Below are 21,890 nucleotides of genomic sequence, written 5' to 3'. Positions count from 1 at the left end.
TACCCAGCCCCAGTCTCTGGGGACCTGGGAAGCTGGCCTGGGTCCTGGGTAACATTCCTCCTAGAGGGGCTTCCTTTTAAGTTGACTTAGGAGGGCCTACTTGGGAAGGTTTCTCGAGTGCTTTTTTTAATCTCCTCCTCATGTGGCAAGAGGAGTAGAATCTTAAAGTCAACAAATGAAGAATAAAGAACTTAGAGGGCTTTGCTGGTTTTAAGCACAGATGTAGCTGATGCTGTGTAGGGTTTTGCTTTTTACATAAAGCTTTTAAAGAGGTATTTCAAGAAATGTTGGCTATCTGTTTAACAGGAGTGCTTGTGTATGTGTGGCAAAGAGGTTTATTTGGAATCTTTTCTGGCAAACTAGGTCCTTACTCCCCACCTGCAGTTCTTAGGAATCAATTCGCCGCCGCGGTTTGTGCTGTTTCCAATTGGGATTTTCATTAGAACGTTTGTAGAATTTTGACCTAAATCCAGACTTTATCATTGCTTTTAATATAAAGAATGGGTTATATGCAAACCTTTAAATTTATTTTGATTTAAATACCAGTTTTAAGAACTGCAGGACTTCTAGGGGAAGTACTTGAAGAGGTTATCACCATGTGGTGTTCGATATTAAAAATATAAAGTCCATGTAAAAAAAATCACTATCATGTGCAAGGGCTATTTCTGAAATTCCTGTTGTGACACTGGCTGTGGCAGAGGCGACATTACCCCCCCAGCAGGAGGCAATAGGTGATGTGGGAGAACCTATATTAATTCATTATCTCTAATAGCAGTTTAATCATTTTATAATACACGATCTTGGGACATCCATTTCAGCAAATTGAATTGCTGGAACATTAAGGGGAAAAACTGTTTTTACCATGAAACTGTTTTTACCTTTTCTAGTCAAAGTGCTGCCAAATCAGCCATGCCTTTTTTTTTTAAACATAGAAGAATTATCTTCTCCTTTAAAAATTCAAACATCCCAGGTAGGTCATGAATCTTTCATTTTCTGTTTCTGATTCCAGATGACTTGCTGAATACTCTAGATTCTGTTGGCTTTTCTAGAAAGATTTTTCAAATTAAGTTTTATACTGCTTTTTCGGTAACAGCTCTAGACTTGTACTTTTTCATTATTATTTTATGGGGCGTACTCTAAGTTTTGTGGCATAATTTCCCATTTCCTTCAAGGCGTTGCTATGATAAATTATCCATTCGTATACTAGTATGTTTTCAGTTGTTGAACATCCTGGGACAAATGCTATCCAGTCATGATTCCTGAATCTAATTTGCCCATTTTTTGGAAACTGCATTTCTGTAGAGCACTTTGTCATTTAAAAATTCTGTTTTTGCCTAGGCAACCTTTCAAGTATCAGTATGTATTTTTCTTCACTTACAAATAAGAGCAGTTTATATAAATATTTCCTATGTATTTGATACACTGTTAACTATACTATTAATTTAAGAAACCTTAACTCAAGTAGCACAGGCAAGGCTGACATTCTTTTGCTAAAATGTCACCCTGTAGTTCTATCAGTTTTACTGCATGTCAGTGGTAAATAATCAAGATGTTGCTTCCCCCATGTATTTATGAAATACAAGGAAAACTCAAAATACAATTAACATTTTATTAAAAAATTAACTCACCATCAGGGGTTTATGACAAAGGAAATAAATGCCCTGGGATTAGACAATAAGAAAAAAATATCTTTAGTTCTCAGACCCAGTGTGAGGGAATGCTGAGAACCCCCAGAAATGGGGCAGAGATAGTAGATGAAATGTTTCAACCTGTGTTAAAAAACAATGCCATTAGAAGACAGGGGCAGAAGAAACAAAATTTGACCATTTTTGCTTAGAAGGGACCTAGACATTAAGCACAAGTTAAAAAAAAAAACAGAAACAGGGAATAAGAGCATTATATTAAATTGCTCTTTCCTTAAAAATGGTCTGGCCATAGGGCTGGATCTGTAAACATCGTGCTCTCCCCCCCCCCCCACCTCCCCAGGTAAGATACAAAGTCAGTTAAATCTAAAGATACTTTAAACTGTCCTAAATTACATGATTTTAAACACTTTAATATAATGTAACAACATCACTTAAAATTTTATTAAACAGTTGATTCACGCCTGCTTTCGGCTAAAAAAGTCCTTAACTTAGTGCCACTGCTTGGTCCCAAATATTTTCCTATGACCACTTTTCAAAACTTGTCATTGATGGCTTCACACAGGTGCCAGCAATGCTGTTGATGACCATGGAAGAGGAGTTGGTCCTCCGAACCTTGGGGAAAATTAAACTCGAAGGCTGAGTCGTAGACAAGAGATGAGTCAGGATTTTTAGTTCTCCTTGGCCACTAAAGCCTTGTGGCCAGTGGAATAGGGCCCTGCTATTGTTTTTTTTCCTCCAAAGTCTCAGCATCACAAGCTTGATAAAGCAATTGACAAAAACTTCAAAGATGAAAAACAACACCCCTAAGTACGGCAACGTCTTGTTTGCATTCAATAGATTTAGGTCTCCAAAGCAGCCTGCTTTTTTTGTTGTATCATTTCCTTTGGCTCTGAAAAGGACAGAGCCTCCTCTTAGCTGAAGGGCTTTATTCACTGTCCCCCAGTCACTGCTTTTTCCTCCAGATAGACTTACCCTCTCGCAAAGTTGCTGCTTTAACCAAGACGTTAATGAAGCAGGATTGTCACTGACATCCATATCCCCAGGAAAGTCTTTAGGTGAAGCTTGTTTCCTAACTTCCTCCTTTCTTCTCCCATTCCTAGGGTATCATTTCAAATGCCAACACCCCCCCAAAAGAAGAAAGTTAGTTGTCTTCAATGGCAACTGCTATATACTTAGAAAAATGTAAGGAAAAAATATGCATAGAAGCAATTGTTTCAGCCCTGTGTGCTCCAGGGAGGAGCACATTGATCCCATAGCCCAGGTCGTTGCTGGCAGGCTTTCAGCCAGCCAGCGCCAAATCTCTCCAGCAGGTGAGCAGAGTTTGCCAAAAACAAAGGCAGCTCTGGGCACTTAATCATGTACAGTAAAGATTTTCAGGGAAAGCATTTACCAAAAACGCCTGAAAGAATGAAGTGACAAGAGTGGATATCCTTGTTTTGATCCTGATCTCAGGAGGGAAAGCATTTACCAAAGACGCCTGAAAGATTTTTCTCTTTGCATTTAATCCTCGGGGGGTTGGGGGGAGGCTGAGTAACAGCATCATTCTCTCAGAATACTCACCACCAGGCTGGGGGGATTTAGGCTAACCCGTCACCTGTCGGCTTGAATGGCAGAAGGCCTTCAGATCACTGACTTTATTTATAATCTACCCAGTTATGTCAGTCTCTGAACTATAGTTTTCTCCCTGGACTCTACAGATAATCGAGAGGTGGGTAGTTGAAGGATTCTTATGTAGCATCACTAGGAACACCTGAACCAAGCGCAGTTCTGGTTGGTCAGTGCTAGATGGAGCCCCTGTCCCGCAGACATGGACAGCTCTGCTGTCCATGGTGGCACTGGAGGAAGCTGGCAGTGATGACTTACCTTGGCTTTCTGCAGGACGGTGCCTTTGCCGGTGACCATGACTGAAAGAGGCCTGTTCTTAAGGGCTGTTGCGGAGTTGACTGGCGTAGAGTCGGGGGCAGGGGTGGCAGCTTTGGGCTGTTGGTGACAGGAGAGAGCGAGGCCTGAGCAGTTGAAATGTGACCCACTCCCCCAACCCAGATGCAGGAGGTCCTGCAGGCCGCCCCAAGAAACTGTGGCTCCCGGCACTCACGCGGGGGCTTGCGGTCTCCAGGTGGGTGGTGTCCACTGTGGTGCCCAGGGTCACCGGCCCAGCCTCTGCCTTCTTCAGGTTGTCCTTCACCTCCACAATGTTGAGCTCAAGGTCCACACGCTTGCTCTCCTCCACCCGGCACTCCTCATCAATTTCTTTCAGCTTCTGTTCCAGGCCGGCCAGGATGCCCTTGTCTGCAGAAAGAACTAAGCCAGCTTCAGGGCAAGGTTTCAGCCAAGGTCAGGATATTCTGTTGCGTAAGGGCCCTGGCAGAACAGGCCCCAGAGTTGGGATGTCCCTCTGGGCGCAGGGGCAGCTCTGAAGCCCAGTCCTTTGTTAGCATGGTCCACAGGCTGGGGGAAGGCTCGAGTCCCTTCTGGTACATTCTTAGAGGCGCTCAGTTATTTTGCCATCTGCTATTGTAACAGCAACCCTAGAGGTTACAAGAATGACCCGAGAGGATGGAGGGGCTATTTCATCTGCCCTCAAAGTCCTCTCAAGCCTTTGTGCTTTCCGGGGTTCTCAGGTTGGTACTGTGGCACCAAGAATGACTCGTGGGGGCCTGTCCTAGTTGCTCACTGCTAGGGACTTGTCTCGAGTGCAAGTCATCAGCCACCATGATAACTAGCCATAATAATCAGCAGCAGCCCCAGGGGCCACACTCAGAAACAAAGCATGTTTGTGGTGGTTTAGGATTAGCATTTGTGACTTACCAGCCTAGAATACGCAGGGCTTATTTGCCAGGAGAATAAACTACAGTTGAGCCTTGACCAGTATGGGGGAGGGGACTAGAGGTGCAAATCCCTTCCCAGATGAAAACCTGCATAACTTTTGGTTTCCCCACACTCATCAGCAGGCCAGCCCTGAGGTCTGCAGGGTGGGAAGGAGCTTCTGTCTCGTTACCTCTGCACAGCGCCCAGGCCTCCAAGCCAGTGGGACACGTTTATAAAGACAGAAAGCAGGTGAGAGGTCGCCGAGGATAAGAAGGCTGGGGAGGATCTGTTAATGGGTCTGGCCTTGCTTTGGGAGTGATGAATATGCCAGAAGTAAGCGCTGAAAATGGGTCAAAATATCATCTGAATTACAGCGCAACAAAATTGCAATTTTTTAAAGCCCTCAAAGGGTTCTTAGGAGTCAGCTGGGTTTGTCCCCAAATCTGCTTATGCCAGCTGTGCTGTTGGGCAATTGGAATAGTGAATGAGCACGGAGAGGTGCCCTGGAGAAGGCAGTGCTTTGGGGAAGACTTGTAAGAGGCAAGTTGCCAGGGAACAGCCGATGGATGTGTGAGGATGATTTGGAAAAGAACCCAGAACCCAGAATTCTTTGCAAGCATCTTAGGATGCTGCATCACAGGCGTGGCACCTGCAAGAACATGAACAGTGACACAGGCTCAGTCCTGGCCACGAAGGGCCAAGAGGTGGACCGGGGAGTGCCCATTAGTTATTTTGAGTGAAAATTAAATGTCTAAATGTAGAAATTTGAGATTTCCAGCGACCTCTGTTTAGGTTAAGTGTCTCTGCATAGATAGGAGGGAGAGGAGCGTCTACCTCTGAGGCTGAAAGGGGAGTTGAAAGCCAAGTGCACAGGTCGTGTCTTTGCCTGAAAGGACCCACCTGTACATCTTGACAGAGTCTCCTTCAGCTCCCGCTTCTCTTTCCGAAGCTGGGCCAGGTGCCCCCGGATTTCTTCCTTCTGCTTCTCGAGCCGCTCCTTCTCCTCGGTGTACCGCTTTACCTCAGCCTCTGTCCGATTCTTGCCAAGTTTGATCTCTACAGGGAGGAGGGAACCCCAAGGTCAGCTGGGCTGGACTAGGAGAGAGTCTCCCTCCCACTGAGTGGCTTGGACAGAACCCAGGGCTCTGGCAGTGGAGCAGGCCTGGCCAGCCTGGCAGTGACAGCAAACGAGCCCTTCTGTGCTGTGTGATCTTGGGCAAGTCCCTTCACCTGTCTGAACCTCTGTTCCTTCATCTGAAAGCCAGGAATGGGACTAACATCTCTAAATGGTTGCAACTCTTGTCTAGCGCTGGTACCTGCAGAGGTGGTCTTCAACCTGTCTTTTACGGGTGAGCTGGGCCCGACTGGGGTGACAGCTACAGCATCAGGGCAGCTTGGTGAGAAGGAGATTTTCTGCTGTTCAGTCTGGATTTTGACTGCTGTGATTCTCAGGGAAGGCTCCCCAGGCTCGGGACTCAGCCCCTGCATCTGTTTTGGGAGAAAGCAAATATGCCTCAGCACAGCCCCTGGGAAGGCAGGGCTGGCTCACCTGGGGGACGACCTGTACCTGCTGTACCTGTAACTCGGGAGTCTCTGAAGACTTCACAAAAGCCTCATCTAAGCTAGGGCGGAAGAGGACATCAGCTGGGAGTTCCAGGAGAGGCAGCGTAGGGGAGGAGGCTCGGGCCTGGGCACCAACTGGGCTGTGCAGGAAGGACTTGACAGGTGTGAGGTCCAGGTACAATCGGTCGGCCTCGTTCTCAGCACCTGTTACAGGAGCGGCTTCCTCGGGGGGTTCCACCTGCTGAGGAAAGTTGGGTGCTTTCCCCACTGCCTCCCACCCCGGCCCTGCCTCATGCTGGTGGGGCCTTCCTCCTAGGGAAGCTCCTATTGAGCAAGGAGGCTGGGATCAAGGCCTAGATGCGGGACACCCTGTCCTGCATCTTACCGCATCTGTAAAGAAAACTGTAGTATATAAAGCGGTCAGGGTTAAATGAGCGCGTCCACGCCAGCCCTCAGCACAGAGGGTTCAGTGCCAGTGACAAACCTGCTGCCATGGGCGTCACAGCTCCTGACCCCGGCACCGTGGCCCACAAGGCAGGCACCAGCTGTTCTGTCCTTGACAAACCCCCGGCCAGGTGGAGGCACAGCCCAGGTACAGAAGACGAGCTGCCACACCTAAATCTTTGCCCTGTGGGTGACCTGGAACCCATGTGTGTGGTGATCTGACCCTCTCTATGGGGGCCGGGCATGACAGAAGGCGGCCTGGGTGACCCAGGCCACTCCCTGCAGCATCCTTACCACTGCCGTCAGCTCAGCCATCTCCACGTCGTCATACAGCAGCTCCTCGTGGGCCTGGCTGGGCAAGCCATCGATGTACATGTTCTGCTCCGAGAACTTTCTCTGCATCAGCCTGGAGACAGTGTGAGAGAGGGGTCAGCACAGGGCGGGGAGGGCCTCGGGCTGTGCAGACACCAAGCAGTGTGATCCTCACAAAACCAGCCCCATCCTGTTGGTGTGTCTCCTGCTCTGCCGGCGCCTTTCCTCTAGAACTCTCGGTTCCCAACTTCTCTCCCAGGAATACAAATTCCCTTGCCCTCCCTCATGGGATCCTTTTGCCATCTTCTTGCCCTGATTCCTCCCTTTGTGGATCTCCTTCCGATGACAAATGCCTTTCTCACACCATCTTCGCTGGATACTTGGGGTAAGACACCCGCCCTGCTTTGCACATAAACCAGCTCCATCTCGGGCGGGGCCAGCCCCCCCCCCCATCGCCACTTTCCCCTGCATGTTTCAGAATTGCTGGGGTCCCTGTGAAGGATGCAGGCAAAAGGGGGTGGCCAGAAAGGGCGGGGACTCTGGCACAGGATCTGGAGCACATCTGAACAAAGCCACAGAGGCCACGTGGGCTGGCTTCCAGCGGCGGCCCTGGGCCTTCTGCTGAGGAGTAGGCTGGGGCCACAGAGTCTTAGCCAAGTTCTCAGCCTCAGCCTGGGGGCCGGAAGCTGACATGGGAGGGTGTCCATAGTACTCACAGGAGAGAGTTTTTTGCCGCACTGACAATACAGGAAACCCTGTCCGCGTCCACGTAGTCGTAGGTGAAATCTTCCGGGTCTGTCTTGGAGCCCGACTCGGACAGCAGTAGGCCGAGCCAGTGGCCCATCTCTTCGGAAGACTTGGCCTGGAAGGAAGACAGGGAGGCTCTGAGCAGGTCTGGAGGATGCCTTCTCCCCAGTGGCACCCCCTGAGATGCCCACGTGGGCACTGCTTCTGAGAGCACCCCGGCCATGCTCCCTCATTTTACTGGCACCTACCACTCCCCACCCAGGATGCGGATACTTCCTGCCACTGGAAAATAAATTCCCTTCTGGGGCCCCACAGTGATAGTATGGACACCACATACTACAGTGATAGCATGGACACTTGTCCCACGTGATTATATGCAGGTATTTCCAGAAGGCTAAAATGGACCAGTGGAAATTGCTTCAGATCGGCACCTCTAATTTATGAACTATCATATCATTTTATCACCCTGGTCTAGTCCGTACATGGCCGACTGCTTGGATTCTAGCAGAAATAACAGCATTCAAATTTTTCTTGCTTGCTTCAATAAAGCCAAGCTGTCTTAAACACCCACACCAGGGCAGCTAGCTGTGATCATGAACTAATTCCCACTGAACTTGGTGCCTGACATTTTTCCAGGCCAACCAAATGCATTCTAATTGAGTATACTGGCTTTTTCTACTAAAATGCCAACATGATTTCTTCCCTCTATTACGAGAAACACAGAATCCTATATATGCTACAAGTTCACTTTCATCAGGAAAAGCATCACACAGCACAGCTCGACCCCTGGTGCTACGCTCCCCAACCAGGGGGGCTGCTCCGTGCCCAATCTGGCTTCCAGCGGTTTCCTTTGCACCCTTTATTCTCAGCATAGCTTTTCATGAACACCCTCTATTGCCGGCCACCTCATCTCTGCCCTGGGTGACTGTCACAGCCAATCTCGTTTCAGCACCCCACCTCCGGCAGCTGGAGAAACACCTTGAAATTCAATATGACCCCCTTATTTAGGTTTTCTAAATTCCTGCTACAAGTGAGACCATCCGGTATTTTTTTTTTTTTCTTTCTGGCTTATTTCGCTGAGCATGATCCCCAAATAAGGGACCAGGAAAAAGACTGACTACAATAAAGAAAAAATCAAAATCAACAAGCAACTATAAACCAGAGACACTATGGGGGAGGGAGGGAGAATGGGGAGAGGAAGGATTAGGCTCAAAATAAGGGGGGTGCAATTGTATCGGGAATATAACCAAAGTGAAAATGCATACATTGTGCCAATATGAAAAATGATGTAAGAATTATATAAAATATTAAAAAAAATTCAATCTAACCCCTTCAGGGGTGCCATACTCAGGATCACTCCCCCCACCTCTACCTGCACCTGCTCCACCATTATGACACCTATTGGGTAATTAATTGAATAACATCTAACTCTCACACCAGAACATAAGCTCCAAGCGGACAGGGACCTAGGGACAGACAAATACAGGCTTGTCCCTGGGAAGCAAGTGGGCTATGGATTTTCAGCCAGCAGAGGGCAGTCTTGCAGCAGAATTTGGATGTAGCCCCCTGGCTGGAGGGTGGAGAGATGAACAGAGAGGGTGTGCGCCTGGGTATTCATAGAGCTCTGACCGCCCTCCCAGCAGGGACACACATTATGTCACTTCTTGTTTTTGTAAATGTAGCATGACATCAAGCAGGAGAAACATCACTGCATTACAAACGTAATTCTTGAGATAAGCCCTAACGCCCGTTGTTATGTGCCGGACCACATCTGGTGACACACGAAGGAAATCAGCCCCACTCAGAGTCCATGGGTTTCTCCCGCAGCTCAGAGGTTATAAATACTCCTCCAGTCCTAAGACAGGAAGCAGCTCATTGTCCCGCTCCTATAACTCAACCACCCTGAGGTCAGAAAGCGAATGGAATTTTTTTTTTTCAAATGCAAACAATCTCAGGCAAAGAAAGTAAAAATAACATGGGACCAAGCTGAATCACCCCGTAGGATTACAGGTTGCAGGATGGCGGCAAAGCAGCTATGACCTCCACGCCCTGGCTGTGCCCACCTCCCCCTGCCAGCCATACCTCCAGCTTGGCCAGCTCTTCGCCGTGGTGGAGGATGCGGAAGGAGTAGAGGTGGTCGGGGCTCGGGTCTGGGACCACCTCGCAGCCCACCAGGCTGAGGGGCTGCTGGGCCACCTTGCTCCTGTTCCGGTCCTGGTAGAAGTGCAGGTGGCTGTCCCTGACGGAGCACCAGCGCGACTTCCACTGGCTGTTCACCAGCACGTTCAGGTAGCCTGCAGGGGGGGAACAGAGCTGCAGGAGGGGGTGGGCGGAGGTGGGGGCAGCTGCAGGAGGGGACGTGCTGTAGGTGGCCACGGCCGGGAACGGGGTGTCTAGGACTACCACTACTGCTGGTCCTCCTGAGTCCCCCAGAATCTCAGCTCCAACACTTAGCCTGACCTCCTAGAAGCTGTGACTCAGATTTCTTTCCTTCAGGTAAACATGAATCTTTTGAAGGTGGGCCACATGGCTCTGCTAGTTTTGGGGAAAAGGCTGTCCAGACGGAAGTGGTTGCGTCTTCCACTTCGGCCCCGATCCATCCTTCCAGGCACAGGCCCAGGAAGCCATCCCTGACCACAGAATGGGGAGGCTTCCTTCCGCCTCCGCGTCCCAACACCCATTGACGTCGCACAGCTGTGGTCATGGGTATGAGCCGGCATCCCTCCTGTCCTCTGCCCTCTGGGTTCCACTTCCCTAACACTGTCTGCCACGCTCCCCACGTATCGCTCCCCACGTATTGATCAAGTGCATGTATTTTAAAGACCCTGAGGAAGACAACCATCGGTCCACCTTCACTTCCACACAGCAGCCAGCATGGAGCGAGACAGACAGGTGAGGCACTAAGCATCACCTGCAGCAAATGTAAAGGAGACTGGGCTGCCAGCAACCCTGCCCTGGACAGGTTCGAAACCAGCCCTGAACAGCCCGCCTGAGTGGCCTTCCTGGAGACGGGCTCCGGCCTGGGGAGAGCCCTCTGCTCCTGCAGGTGGCCTGGAACCTTACTGGATGTCTCGAGGGACCTTTCCGGAGGCTCCAGCGAGGTGGATTTCTTCCTGCCCAGGTTCATGAGATTGCTCAGTTTGAGGCCAGCAGAAGACTTCTTCTTGACTGTCGAGGAGAAATGAAGAGCCATCAGCATTGCACATAGCTTGCTGCCCCCCTCTCCGCACCATCTGCCCCTTGCACACGCCCTCACAGACCAGCGAGGGGCCACCACGTCTCATAAAGTATGTCAGCCCTTGAGACTCTCTGTGGGCTATGTCAAAATAGGATGAGCAAACAAGAAGAGCTGAAAAGGACCTGCTCCCTCCAGCAATGCATGCAACTTAACTTCAATTTGATTTTATCTTTGTTCCTGGATCTGTCAGCTGCAGCATTTGCAGGGCAAATTAGAATCAGCTGTCAAAGCTGGCTGAGCCGGGTCTCCCACCTGGAATGCCGCCCCCCGCCCCCAACCTGGGCTGAGAGCCACGGGTGCGGTACCATCTTTGGTGTCTGGGACCTCTGGGGGGCCATCCACAGAGCTGCCGTACTCTGAGCCCGACAGGTACTTCTCCGGTATGTCTGCCTGCAGAGAAGAGAAAGTGGTGACCTCGCCTGACCCAGAGACCACAAGTTAAGGGATGTAAACGGAGGCCAGAGGTCACCCTGGAGTCCAGGTCCAGGCTTCCCTCTGGGGCTCTCGGAGGACCTGCCTTGTTAGGCTCTCTGCCCCATCCCAGAGTACCTTCCCCAGATGCAGGGGCCTTGCACGCAGAAAGGCAGCCAGTCCTGGGGTGGCATTAGAGATGGCATCTCCACTGCCGTTGATGGTTAAACTGGAACAATCCACACCCGGAGCGGCCTGAAGGCCCTGGGAGATAAGCCTTGTCTACACAGGGTTGGACCATGGCCCCAGTCATGGCTTGAACACGCTCCAGCCCCTCTGAGCCTTGCCCTGCGTGTGTGGACAGGGATACTAGCCCCGCTGCATCCCCAGGGAGTAGACCGTCACGGGAAGAGTCTGTTGGCTGCTGTGAGCATGAGGAGAACTGAACATGCCCGTCAAGCTGCTTCTAGAGAACTCCCACTCCAGAAACAAGTTGAGGGGCTCCCAGCCAACCGACCAGCCTGAGGCGGAGACCAGGATGGAGATGCCTGGCGGTCCTTAGGTAGAGCTGTTTCCCACCCGCATGGGAAGAGGCCCCAGTTTACGTGTCTTTTGTCTTGTTTGTGAGGAAAGAACAAAGAGACAATGAGAACCCCCTCTTCAGTCCTCCTGGAAGGCTGTGGGTGTTCCTTCATGGGGAATGGCCTATGCCTTTCCAAAAAACAGCCAGCCTCCCCCTGCTGTCCTGTCAGAGGCGGGGACCCCAAGGTGAGGAGCAGTGACCCTCTAGCTCTCGTGAGCTAGCCTAGGCCTCAGGGCACCCACCTGCTGATACTCGGGGATGTGAAATGTAACCGGGGGTGGGGGCCTGCCTCTCAGCCAGCACCCAGCCGCCTCGCTCGGCTTTGACCCTTAGGCAGTGCCCCACGGCCCCGCGCACATGAGCTCTCTAGGGTCGGGGCCAACACTGAGAAGCACTACGGTGAGAATTAGTGGACAGAAGCGACTCGACAAACAAATCTCCCTCTTTAAGTGGAGGACACTCTCTTCTGGCCCACTAAGGCTTCCCCCGAAGCAAGACTATCTTTAGGTCTGTATCGATTTCATCCATGTGCCAGCCAAGCTGCAGTGACTGCCCAGCCACCAGGCGGCATACTGCTTCACAATCTGGGCCAAAATGCAAAAACAAAGCCCCCAAATTTACACTTTTAATTTTTATGGGGAACAAATGGAAAAGTTCATTCTGGGCCAGGTGGAGACGTACCTTCTGGCAGTTCAGGCATGGGACGTCTGGGGTGTACTGGTTCCCCTCGCACGCTCCTTCTGAAGGCAGGCTACTCACCTCCTGGATGACCTGAGGGAAGAGGGAGGCCGTGAGCGGAAGCTCGAGGTCAGGAGGGAGTGGGTGGAGGTCAGAGAGAAGAGGCAGGGGTCCAGGGAATGGAGCCTCCCCCGCCTTCCCCATACATGTTGCCCCAGGACCCAGCTGGCAGGCCACAGTGGGATGGGGGGCTAGCTCCTTATGCCCTCCCTCCTGCCAGCTCCCACATCTCCTGGGGATGGGCCAGGGGATGGGGGGTTGGTAGAAAAGCCCAGAGACAGCCAGAGTAGCCATCCCTCAACTCTGAGAGCCCCTCTTTGCCACCCTGGTTGGGGGTCTCTGCTCTGTGGCTGTGATGGAGAGCTGCACCTGCCCACTGGCTTTCCAGCGGCTATGGGGTTTGTTGTGGAGCCCCCCCACGCTTGGGGAGTAGGCCCACCAGCTGCCGTGGCTCCACATGGCTCTGGATCTGTTCTCCAGACTGGCCCATCACAGGCTGCCCTACCTTCCTCAGCAAGGAACCTGTTTAGCTGGCACCCCAGAGCCTGGGCTGGGGGCACCGGGGTCAGGGGCAGCTCTGGCTATATTAAGCAGCACCCTGCTCTGAGCTAGGGGCCATGTGGGGAGTCCCAGAGGTAACAGCTAGGCCAGCTGTAACATGCTGCCCACCCAGAGGTCCCCTGCAGATACACTCAGGAAGAGACATGGCGACCACCAGTTTATGTAAATGCATTTGAAAATCAAAAAGTCACTGAGCAGTAGCTATGGGGACAGGACCCTTAAAGCCTTTCTTACTTCCTAAACTGCTTCCAGTTTGGGTTCTGGGTCTACATGGTGAACCAAGTATGTCCCAGGGTGCTGTGGTACAGAGCAGGCCCTGGAGCCAGCCATTAGTCACGTGACCATGGGCCTCAGTCCACACATCTGTAATTCGGGACACCAAATTACACCACAGGCAGCTGTGAGGACTCATGCTAAAAGTGCCCAGCTCATCTTTACTGGGGACTGGACCCAGGAACGCCCTGCCCAGGGCAAGTGCACTAACCAGGAGTCTGGGCTTCAGGGTGCCTCGCTTCTCTGGGGAGGTTCTGTCTTGTACCTTCCTTTTCTGGGAGCCTTGCATCCTATTCAGCAACTCCCCTTTCCTGGCATTTACCTGTCTTACCCTGTGGGCACAGGTGAGATAGAGAGTTGGACGCATAGGCCCAGGTAACACAGATTTGACTGAACAGATGCTGCTGCTTCAGAGTTCTTTATAGCCAGCATCAGCAGCCAGCAAGAGTGCACGGCCTCTGAGAGCCAGGACTTCCGGCCCGCACCCCTTCCGTGCTCATCTGAGTGGGTGGAAAGGGTTTGTGTGAAGTCTGAAAGGGGCTGTGCCTTCTGAAAGCATTTTTTGTCTTTGAAACCATCAGCAGGGCTGTGGGGGCCAGGAGTCTTTGGAAGAGGGTGTGAGAACTGGGGAGGAAGGCAGGGGTCTGGGGAAGGACAGGTGGGTTTGAGCAGCCCAGAGAACAGAGTTGGGAACTGGAGCAGGTGCAGCGTGTGTGTGCATGCACGCATGTGCACACATGCAGGTGTATGCATATGGGCAAGTATGTGTGTGTACACATGCACATAGTGGTGGAAGGGCTTGGGAGAGGGCTGAGTGGAGACAGGAAATTTGGGCAAGAGAAGAGAGTTAAACTAGGAGTGCAGAGCCCTGGTCAAAGCTTTAACTCTCTCTGCACCTGTTGCCTGTACTAGCCAAGGAATACTCAGTCTATGCTAGATACTCTGCTAAGTACCACATAGGCATGAACTGGCCCAAGATCACTCAGCTCAACGGGGTGAAGGCAAGACATGAACCCAGAAACCATGCTCTTAAATAGCCTAGCTCAACCTTCTGCAGCAACAGTCTCGCAGGAACCCCCATGGAGATTTGCAAAACTGAGCCACAAACCTCACTGGCCATGGTAACCCTTCAGCTATGTTTAAAGGAGGTGGTTCAGGTCTTTTCTGACAAGTTCACCAAAGTTATGTTCACTGGAGCCACATCCTGGGTGGAAGATGGAGATGATGCACCTGCACTGGAAATACATCCACACGGCGTGGCAGGAGGCAGGGGCAGAGGGCCGGAGGGCAGTGCTTCGCTCTCACTGGCTTCATCAGGCGTCTTGCTAGGTTGGGAGACCCCTTTGAACTATGGGCGCCTGCTTGGCACAGTCCTTCTACCCCCTGGAACTAGGAATCTCGTCTTTAACACTGAGCAGGCAAGTCCCTCCCAGAGGCCTCATCGTCATGGGCAGAACTCACAGGACTGTGGCCAGATGGCCCTGGCTGTGAAATCTAATCTGCCACTCCTTTGCCAGGTGACCTTGACTGCCACCTCCTCCCTCTGAGCCTTAATCCCCATTCCTGTAAATTGGGGATGCTGACATCACCCAGCTTTCCCCAGTGTGGTTGGGAGGGTCACATTTGCTCAACGTGCACAGTCCCAGCCCCTGAGCAAGGACAGCGAGGTCCACTGTTTAGTGGAGAGGCTGGTGATGTCTCACTAGAGGCAAATGGATTTCTCTGAGCCCCAGCCTAGGCCACCAAGCAGTGTTCAGACTTGCAGAGCCTGGGGATCCGCCTCCCTACAACTGCTGGCCCCCACTCAGACAGCCCAGGAACTTGAAGAATCAGATGCCCCTTCCCCTTGGCAAAATGTCCACGCCTCTTGGAAAAAGCTGGGGAGCAGAACTGCAGGAGCCCCTGGGAGCTCTAGAGGGGAGCAAACCTGGTCGCCTCACTCACCCTGAGCCACTGCTCAGCTTGGTCCTTGCTCTGGAGGCCCAGCACGATCACGTCTGCATTCATTGGCGTGATCTTCAACTTGTGTTCCTTCTTCCGCACTTGCTTCTCCTTGTGAACAACACTGCTGCCCAGCAAATTCACGTCCAGCTGCGGGCTGTGGTCCTTGGAGGATTTGTAACACTGCAGGAAGAAAGATGGCATGTTACTTTGCCAGCAGTGCCAGGCCTTGCCAGGTTCTGCAGAGGAAGGGCTGTGGGCTGCAGGGCCCACTCAGCATGGCTGTGCCCAGCAAACCTATCAGCTGCACTCCCTGGTGCAAGCCCATGACCTCGTTTCGTGCTCAGTATCACAGTGACCAGGCAGAAGGTCCCCTGGCCTTCCAGCCCCACCTCACCTGCCCTGGCCAGGAATGCCCCAGGATTATCCCAGCTGCTTCAACCTCAATGCAGGCCAAGGCTAGATCCTAAAACATGTCCTTCCTGGGCCACTCTCAGTAACCAGGGTGGAAAGCGATTTTCCTGTTTCTTGACCTCTCTGCATGTCTTGCTCAGCCTGACAGCAAGAGGTCCGGAAGGAACGCAGACGAAGCTCAGTAGGGAGATGATATGCAAGCAAAGAAAGGAAAGGACTTCTTTCCTCAAAGAGGGTAAAGGGACTTTGCCCCTCAGTTTGACATTTATAAAATGGGGGATCCTTTCAGGGCTGCTTAACACGATTACCTGAAAACATCAGCACAGATGTAGCCAGTGGAGATAGGGTGTTATAACAATTCCACGGGACTTCAAGTCAGGACACAAAATGGAATTTTAATTTATAGTAACAGAGACAGGGCTGTGGTTAGCGGTAGCACTTTCTGGGGCTTGTCTTCAATCAGCAACTCAAAAGATTGCAACCTCTGAGAAGATGCCTGTGATTCTCCTGCTCTACAGATGAGAGCTGTAGCCAGGGCTGGGGCAGAGGGGGGCAGCTGGGGTGGGCCCTGGCTGGACAGCGGGCTCTGCTCCAAACCCCCAGTGGTTGGATGTGAGGAGGGGGACTCAGAACAGGGGACAAAACGATCGGGGTGGGGGAGGTGCAGAATCTAGGCTGGGCCTGGGGGGAGTGGACAGTAATCCCAGCCAGCTGGGAGTCTGGTGGAAACTACTAGGCTTCTGGTTACGAGAAGGCACATTCACCCACGCACACAAGGTCTGCAAATACTCTCGGGTTAGGAAGAGACACGAAATCTGATATAAAACATTCCAACCACCTGGAGTCAAGGATCCTCTCCCCCAGCCCCCACCCTCATGCCAAAGAGAGGAGCCCCGACAGGACGCGAGGAGACTGACCAGGAGCCTGGTGTCCTTGATGACGCAGAGCTGCTTGGCCCACTGTCCCAGCCACTTCTTGCGCCACAGGAAGGCGCAGATGCGGGCATCACGCATCAGCTCGATGCTGGCCTCCGGCGAGGGCCACTGGTGCGGTGCCGACTTGCCCTTGCTGCTCTCCTCCTCGTCGTAGGACTCGTAGGAGCTGCTCACGGCCTCTCCGTCCTCTGCAAGGGAGACCCACTCAATCACAGCCCAACGGGCAGCTCCACAACGTGTGTGTCCAGGGGGTGTGGGGCTGTGGGCCCAGGTAGCCAGCGGCCCCCGGCCTCAGCCCACTGCCTCTGCAAGCCCTGGCGCCACACCCCATCCTCCAACGGAGGCCCCAGCAGACCTTCAGGCCCCCAAGCTGCCCAGTGATGTTTCTTGGATGCTGCCTCTGGCCAGACACAACTTGAACCCAGGATTCTGTCCCTTCTCCTTGCTTCACCTTAGGCTCCCCAGAAACCTCCAACAAGACGGTGCCCACAGACCGTAGCTGGCTCTCAGGAGCCAGGTCCCCTACTCCAGGCCTCCATTCCTCCCCCAGAGGATGAAGCAGTGGGGTGAGGAGCTTCCAGGCTCTTTGGGGCCTGGTGCTCTGTCATTCCAGAAGGAGGAGGAGCCACCTCTGGGCCCAGAGCTACACACAAGGCAGCTTCCATGAGCTGCCTGCACTGGGCCCAGCCTTCCCTGATTCTGTCCCTCAACAAGGGAGGAGGTGTGGCTCCAGAAAAGAAAGGGTGACAGAGCAGGAGACAGTGCCCCACCTTCCCAGCCCTAAACACCCACTCTGCACCCCCTCCCGCCCCAGACATGGGTCTCCTCTTCCCACTAGCACCTCCAGCGCGAACTTGCTTCTACTACCGCTTGCCAGCTCAGACCCCCCACCCTCTCCACCTCTGGCAGAAAGCCCCGCACACCTTTCTGTTTGGTTCTCAGAATCCCAATGCTCTCATGGCACAAACCACACCAGATCTATGCTTACTCCACACACCCCCACCTCTGCCCCTACCCTGCAAGAGCAGCTCTGTTCTCTGGCTTCCCTGCACTCTCCAGCCCCAACAAAAGCTATGTGAAGAAAAAAATCCATCAATAAACCCCCAAAAGCAGGACATGGAGGAGAGAGGGCCTGGGGACACTCCGTCCTAGGCCTGGCTCAGCACAGGCATCCTGTCCTGTCTGCCATAACCTGAGGGCTGCTCCAGCTGCTGCTTCAACTGGCCACGGGTGAGAAGCTCACTACTGCTGGATGGGGGGCTAGTCCTTCCCTTCTTGGGTAGCCCCAAACAGAATGTGGGGCCTCCATATACTTTCCTGTGACTTCCACAGACATGTTCTGTCCCATGTCAGGGAGTGATACCTCTGTCCTCCTGGTGACACTTCAGAAAAGCGACCGCCCAGCGGGAAGGCCCTCCTACCTACACAGCTTGCTCCCCGTGCACTAACAGCGACTCACGTCAGAATCAGAATTCAGGAAAACGTTACGAGACCACAGCACAGTTAATTCTAACCACAATAGCAGTGAAAAATGTGTTTTCATTTTTTAAAATAACACTTGGAATATTTTAATATCACTTTTCTTTAAAAGCAGAGTATTACTCACCTTCGTGGTTTAATTTAAAAAGTTGCAGAGGTCATCACTTTATACCTACTAAATAAGCCAAGGCTGACAATAGCAGGGCCACGCGGCAGGGGATCCTGAACTCTACGGCTCATGGAACGTGAATGAATGCAGGCTTCACAGAAGACAATCTGGCAGCCCGTTGTTTTAAGAGCCATAAAAACACCCAAGCCCTTTGACCCAAAAGTCCTAGCCCTGGGAGTTTATCCTCATAAAGCAGTTTTTTAAAAAAGGGGAGAGGGTTACATGCACTAGGATAGTCATTCAATTGCAACGAACACTCAGCAGGCAGAGGCTGGGAGAGGCGTGATTTCATCTCCCAAGGAGCAAACCATGCAAATATCACCAGCAAGAATGCTGCACTCATCTGCCCGTGATAGGATGCAAGAAAGCACAGTTGAAATTGTTTAGGGAGGCCTCCCCAGTGGTGCAGGGGGTTGAGCACAGTGCTGTGAAGCTGTCTGCAGCCTCTGCAGCACAGGTTCGATTCCCAGCCGGCCAGGGAGATGACCACATAGCGCGACAGACCTCTCCTGCCTTGCCCGCTGCTCCCTTCAGCAGTGTCTTCGGTCCGTCTGCCTGTTCTGCTGCCCGCTCTGTCTTTGGCGAATCCTCTCACCCTCCCGCACCTCTGGCCTATACCCCAGTTCTTGTATAAATAAATCTTAAAAAAATAAAAAATAAATACATTGTTTAGGGAAACAGATCAGCACTCAGACAACTAGAGCTGGCTGATTTGATCAGGGTTATTTTGAAAAAAAAAAAAAAAAAAAAGTCCTCATTTTATAGCATTATCTGTACAAGCGGGAGGAGGAGGTGAACAGGCCATGGGGATGTAACAAAAGTTAACAAGGGAGGCTACAGTGATCTTGTGTGCAGAACTTGGGCGAATCTCTTTGTGCCTCTGGGCTCCCCCTGTGTTTCATGGAGAACTGGAACATCTTGCTGACCTAGGGGGAAGCTAAAGGGGCTGGGGACATTAACTGTGATGCAGCAAATCACAGTACTTCAAGCTACCCTGAGTAGTGTAGAGGGAATTCCAGACAAACGTGTTGATTCACCCTAAGCGTAGCCACCGTACCACCATAAGCATCAAACAGATGCTTGGCCCCCAGAGGCTGCAGGGTGAGAAAGAGTAAGATGCTCAGATACTTCCATCCCCATTTGCCATCCCCAGGTGGGCTGCACCCCACTGCATCCTGCACGTCCTCAGGGACAGCAAGCAGAAACAGCACGCACCGCCCTGGGCCCTTCAGCCATGCATTTTGGATGCTGCAGGCAGGAGTCTGCGGACAGCAGGTTTAGTCTCCTCCTGGAAGCCTGGCACGTGGCATGCCCATGCAGGATGGAAAAAGGGCAGTGGCCGCCCCGGTGCGTGCACCCCATCTCTGACAGCCAGGCAGCAGGCACAGAATCACTGGCATTCCAGCAGTGGGGACGAGCAGTACCCAAGGTGATGGTGGCATAGATGACTCCTTCAGGAAGTTGCGCCCATCTGGGGACCCCGGTGGGGAGAAATGTGCCAGAGTGCCCTGTGTGGTGTCCAGAAGCACAGACAAAGGCAAGGTGGAGAGAGACAAGGTGAAGAGTGGGACAGACCCAAATTCAGGGACACAGAGAGGCCCAGGTGGGGCGACACGCTGCCTGTCCCCCAGAAGTTGGTGCTTTCCTATCAGAGGTGCGGGCAAGCAAGGAGAGACCCCATTTTGCCCAAGCACATCATTTCCCTGCTGCTCTACATCCAAGAAAGGACCACGTGGCTGCTTTCACCTATGGGATGTGGGCAGAAACTAGGGGGCTTACTTCCGGCTGGTGCTTTTAAGAAGCACACGGGGTGCTCTACTCACTCTGCAGAGGATTCGGTGGCTCTAGAGGCTGACCAAGTCCGAACAAAAAAGCAACATGGGTCCCCAAACTACTGCCTGACCTGTCACCCCACACTGAACTGTTCTGTGAGTAGGACATTTGTATGTATGACACCCCCCCATCCTGGCTAAAGTCAAAACAAAGTCGTTGAGAGAAACCAAGAGGCGTGGTCCTTCTCTGCACTTGTTTGTGTTGAGACGAAGTGTCTGCCCACAAACAGCATCCCCCCTCCCCGCCCCCGAGAGCATCTGGGAGGCAGGCCCCAGCTGGCACTGGCTACATCCCAGAGAGATGGGGCGAAGGTGCTCCCCGTGGTGAGTCACTGCTTCACCTTCCAGACGCATCCAGACGGCAGCACCACGCCCTGGGCTGTGGTCTAAAATCACAGCCCAGCCGGTGACTTGGCAACGCCTTACTCACTCAGGGGTTCAAGTTCAGTGACGTCTGCCCACCAAACCACCCTCTTAGAAGAAAATAACCTCAGCCCACACAGTTCCCGGGACTGGAGGCCTGAGGTAAAGTGTGAGGAAAGACGAGAAGAATCCAACGAGGCTCCAAATCTGGTTCCCACCTCATCCTGGCTCTGTTCTTTATGAAACCAACAATGCTCCTCTCGGCCAAGTTCATTCCAGGGACCAAGTTCATACCAGGGACCCTCCCCTTGGTATTTGCCAGTTGCTTTCTGCTTTCAAAGATCTTTCACTCACAGAGGAAGGGAAGAGGACCAGATGCCCAGCTGCCCAGGAGTATAGGGTCACAGTCATCTGTTCTAGATCCTTTCTGTGTGACAGAATTCCTACGCCAAGAGCATCTCTGATCTGACTTCTCAGGCTAAGACCCACTGGCTATGGACAAAAGGTTCCCCTGCTTCCACAGCATAGGAGATCTTTTTAACGCCAAGGTTAGGTCACTTCTAAGTACCCCTCCGAAGGCTGGGCATTTCATTTTGTGAAAAGCCACAGTCCATGTTCTCTTTCTCCCCTGCCCCACCTGATTTCCTTACCATTCCTCAAATGTACCAAGAGCTCTCCTGCCCCAGGGCCTTTGCATATACTTTACTCTATGTCTGGAAAGTTCTTCCTGCAGGTTTCTGTGCCACCTACTTTCCACTTCATTCAGGAATCAGCTCAAGGTCATGCTGTCAGAGAAGCCTTCCCCATCTAAAATACCCCCCCACCTTTGCTGCCCTCCATCCTAACACCTGACTAGTACCTGACACATCCTGTTTATTTGTGGTCTTTCTTCACAGAATCTCTGTGCCGTGACACTGGGCTCCCCTAAGCGCTGCTGAGTTCCCGCTCCTGGAAACTCAGCCCATGTGGAGAACAGTGGCTAGTGGTCCAACCGAAGAAATTGCATTCTGGCTCAGCCAGGCCACAAGAACTGAGTGTCCCTGGGCCAACACACCCTCCTCTGGCACATGTCAGTGCTGAATCCAGCAGGGCAGTGGGCACAGTAAACCCGTTCACTGTGCATCGTGCTGGCAGGCAGCCTAGGTGGGCTCCAGGCCTCCAGTCCCCAGCAGCAGCGAGGGACAGTGCTCTGTCCCTCCACACTGGTCACAGTGGCCCAGGCTGCCCTTCACCTCTAGTACTGGCATCTGTGCAGGACGCGATCGAACCCCCCACTCCCTGTCTCCCCCCGCCAGGCCCCAGGAGGTACCATTGAGGGACATGTCATATGGCTCAGCCTCTTCATAGTAACCCTCTGGAGACTCGATCTTTGGGATGGAGAACTGTTTCCGTTCTGGAATCTGTGGTATGAACAAATAAACATTTTCAGATAT

General features: G+C 52.3%; 1 protein-coding gene across 5 annotated transcripts in view; it reads right to left on the bottom strand.

Moving 5' to 3' along the window:
- Positions 1 to 2,715: 2,715 nt before the first annotated feature.
- The window catches only part of AFAP1L2 (actin filament associated protein 1 like 2), a gene marked incomplete at both ends in the record, with an annotated part of 85,572 nt that continues 66,397 nt past the window's right edge, over positions 2,716 to 21,890 (bottom strand). The window contains 16 exons of one of the 5 annotated variants that reach the window (XM_084245627.1): positions 2,716 to 2,742; positions 3,510 to 3,626; positions 3,742 to 3,935; positions 5,355 to 5,510; positions 5,771 to 5,942; positions 6,022 to 6,255; positions 6,756 to 6,867; positions 7,490 to 7,635; positions 9,603 to 9,814; positions 10,584 to 10,688; positions 11,064 to 11,148; positions 12,434 to 12,523; positions 15,269 to 15,448; positions 16,597 to 16,802; positions 19,687 to 19,770; positions 21,767 to 21,857. In XM_084245627.1, coding sequence (XP_084101753.1) covers positions 2,716 to 2,742; positions 3,510 to 3,626; positions 3,742 to 3,935; positions 5,355 to 5,510; positions 5,771 to 5,942; positions 6,022 to 6,255; positions 6,756 to 6,867; positions 7,490 to 7,635; positions 9,603 to 9,814; positions 10,584 to 10,688; positions 11,064 to 11,148; positions 12,434 to 12,523; positions 15,269 to 15,448; positions 16,597 to 16,802; positions 19,687 to 19,770; positions 21,767 to 21,857 — 2,211 coding nt within the window. The remainder of the gene's footprint in view (positions 2,743 to 3,509; positions 3,627 to 3,741; positions 3,936 to 5,354; positions 5,511 to 5,770; positions 5,943 to 6,021; positions 6,256 to 6,755; positions 6,868 to 7,489; positions 7,636 to 9,602; positions 9,815 to 10,583; positions 10,689 to 11,063; positions 11,149 to 12,433; positions 12,524 to 15,268; positions 15,449 to 16,596; positions 16,803 to 19,686; positions 19,771 to 21,766; positions 21,858 to 21,890) is intronic. The other 4 variants (XM_084245626.1, XM_084245628.1, XM_084245629.1 and 1 more) reach the window with 4 other exon arrangements.

Source organism: Talpa europaea (genome assembly GCF_964194135.1).
Source record: "Talpa europaea genome assembly, chromosome: 10".
NCBI lineage: Eukaryota > Metazoa > Chordata > Mammalia > Eulipotyphla > Talpidae > Talpa > Talpa europaea.
Note: the sequence above shows the minus strand (reverse complement) of the source record. Positions and strands in the feature narration are given on the sequence as shown.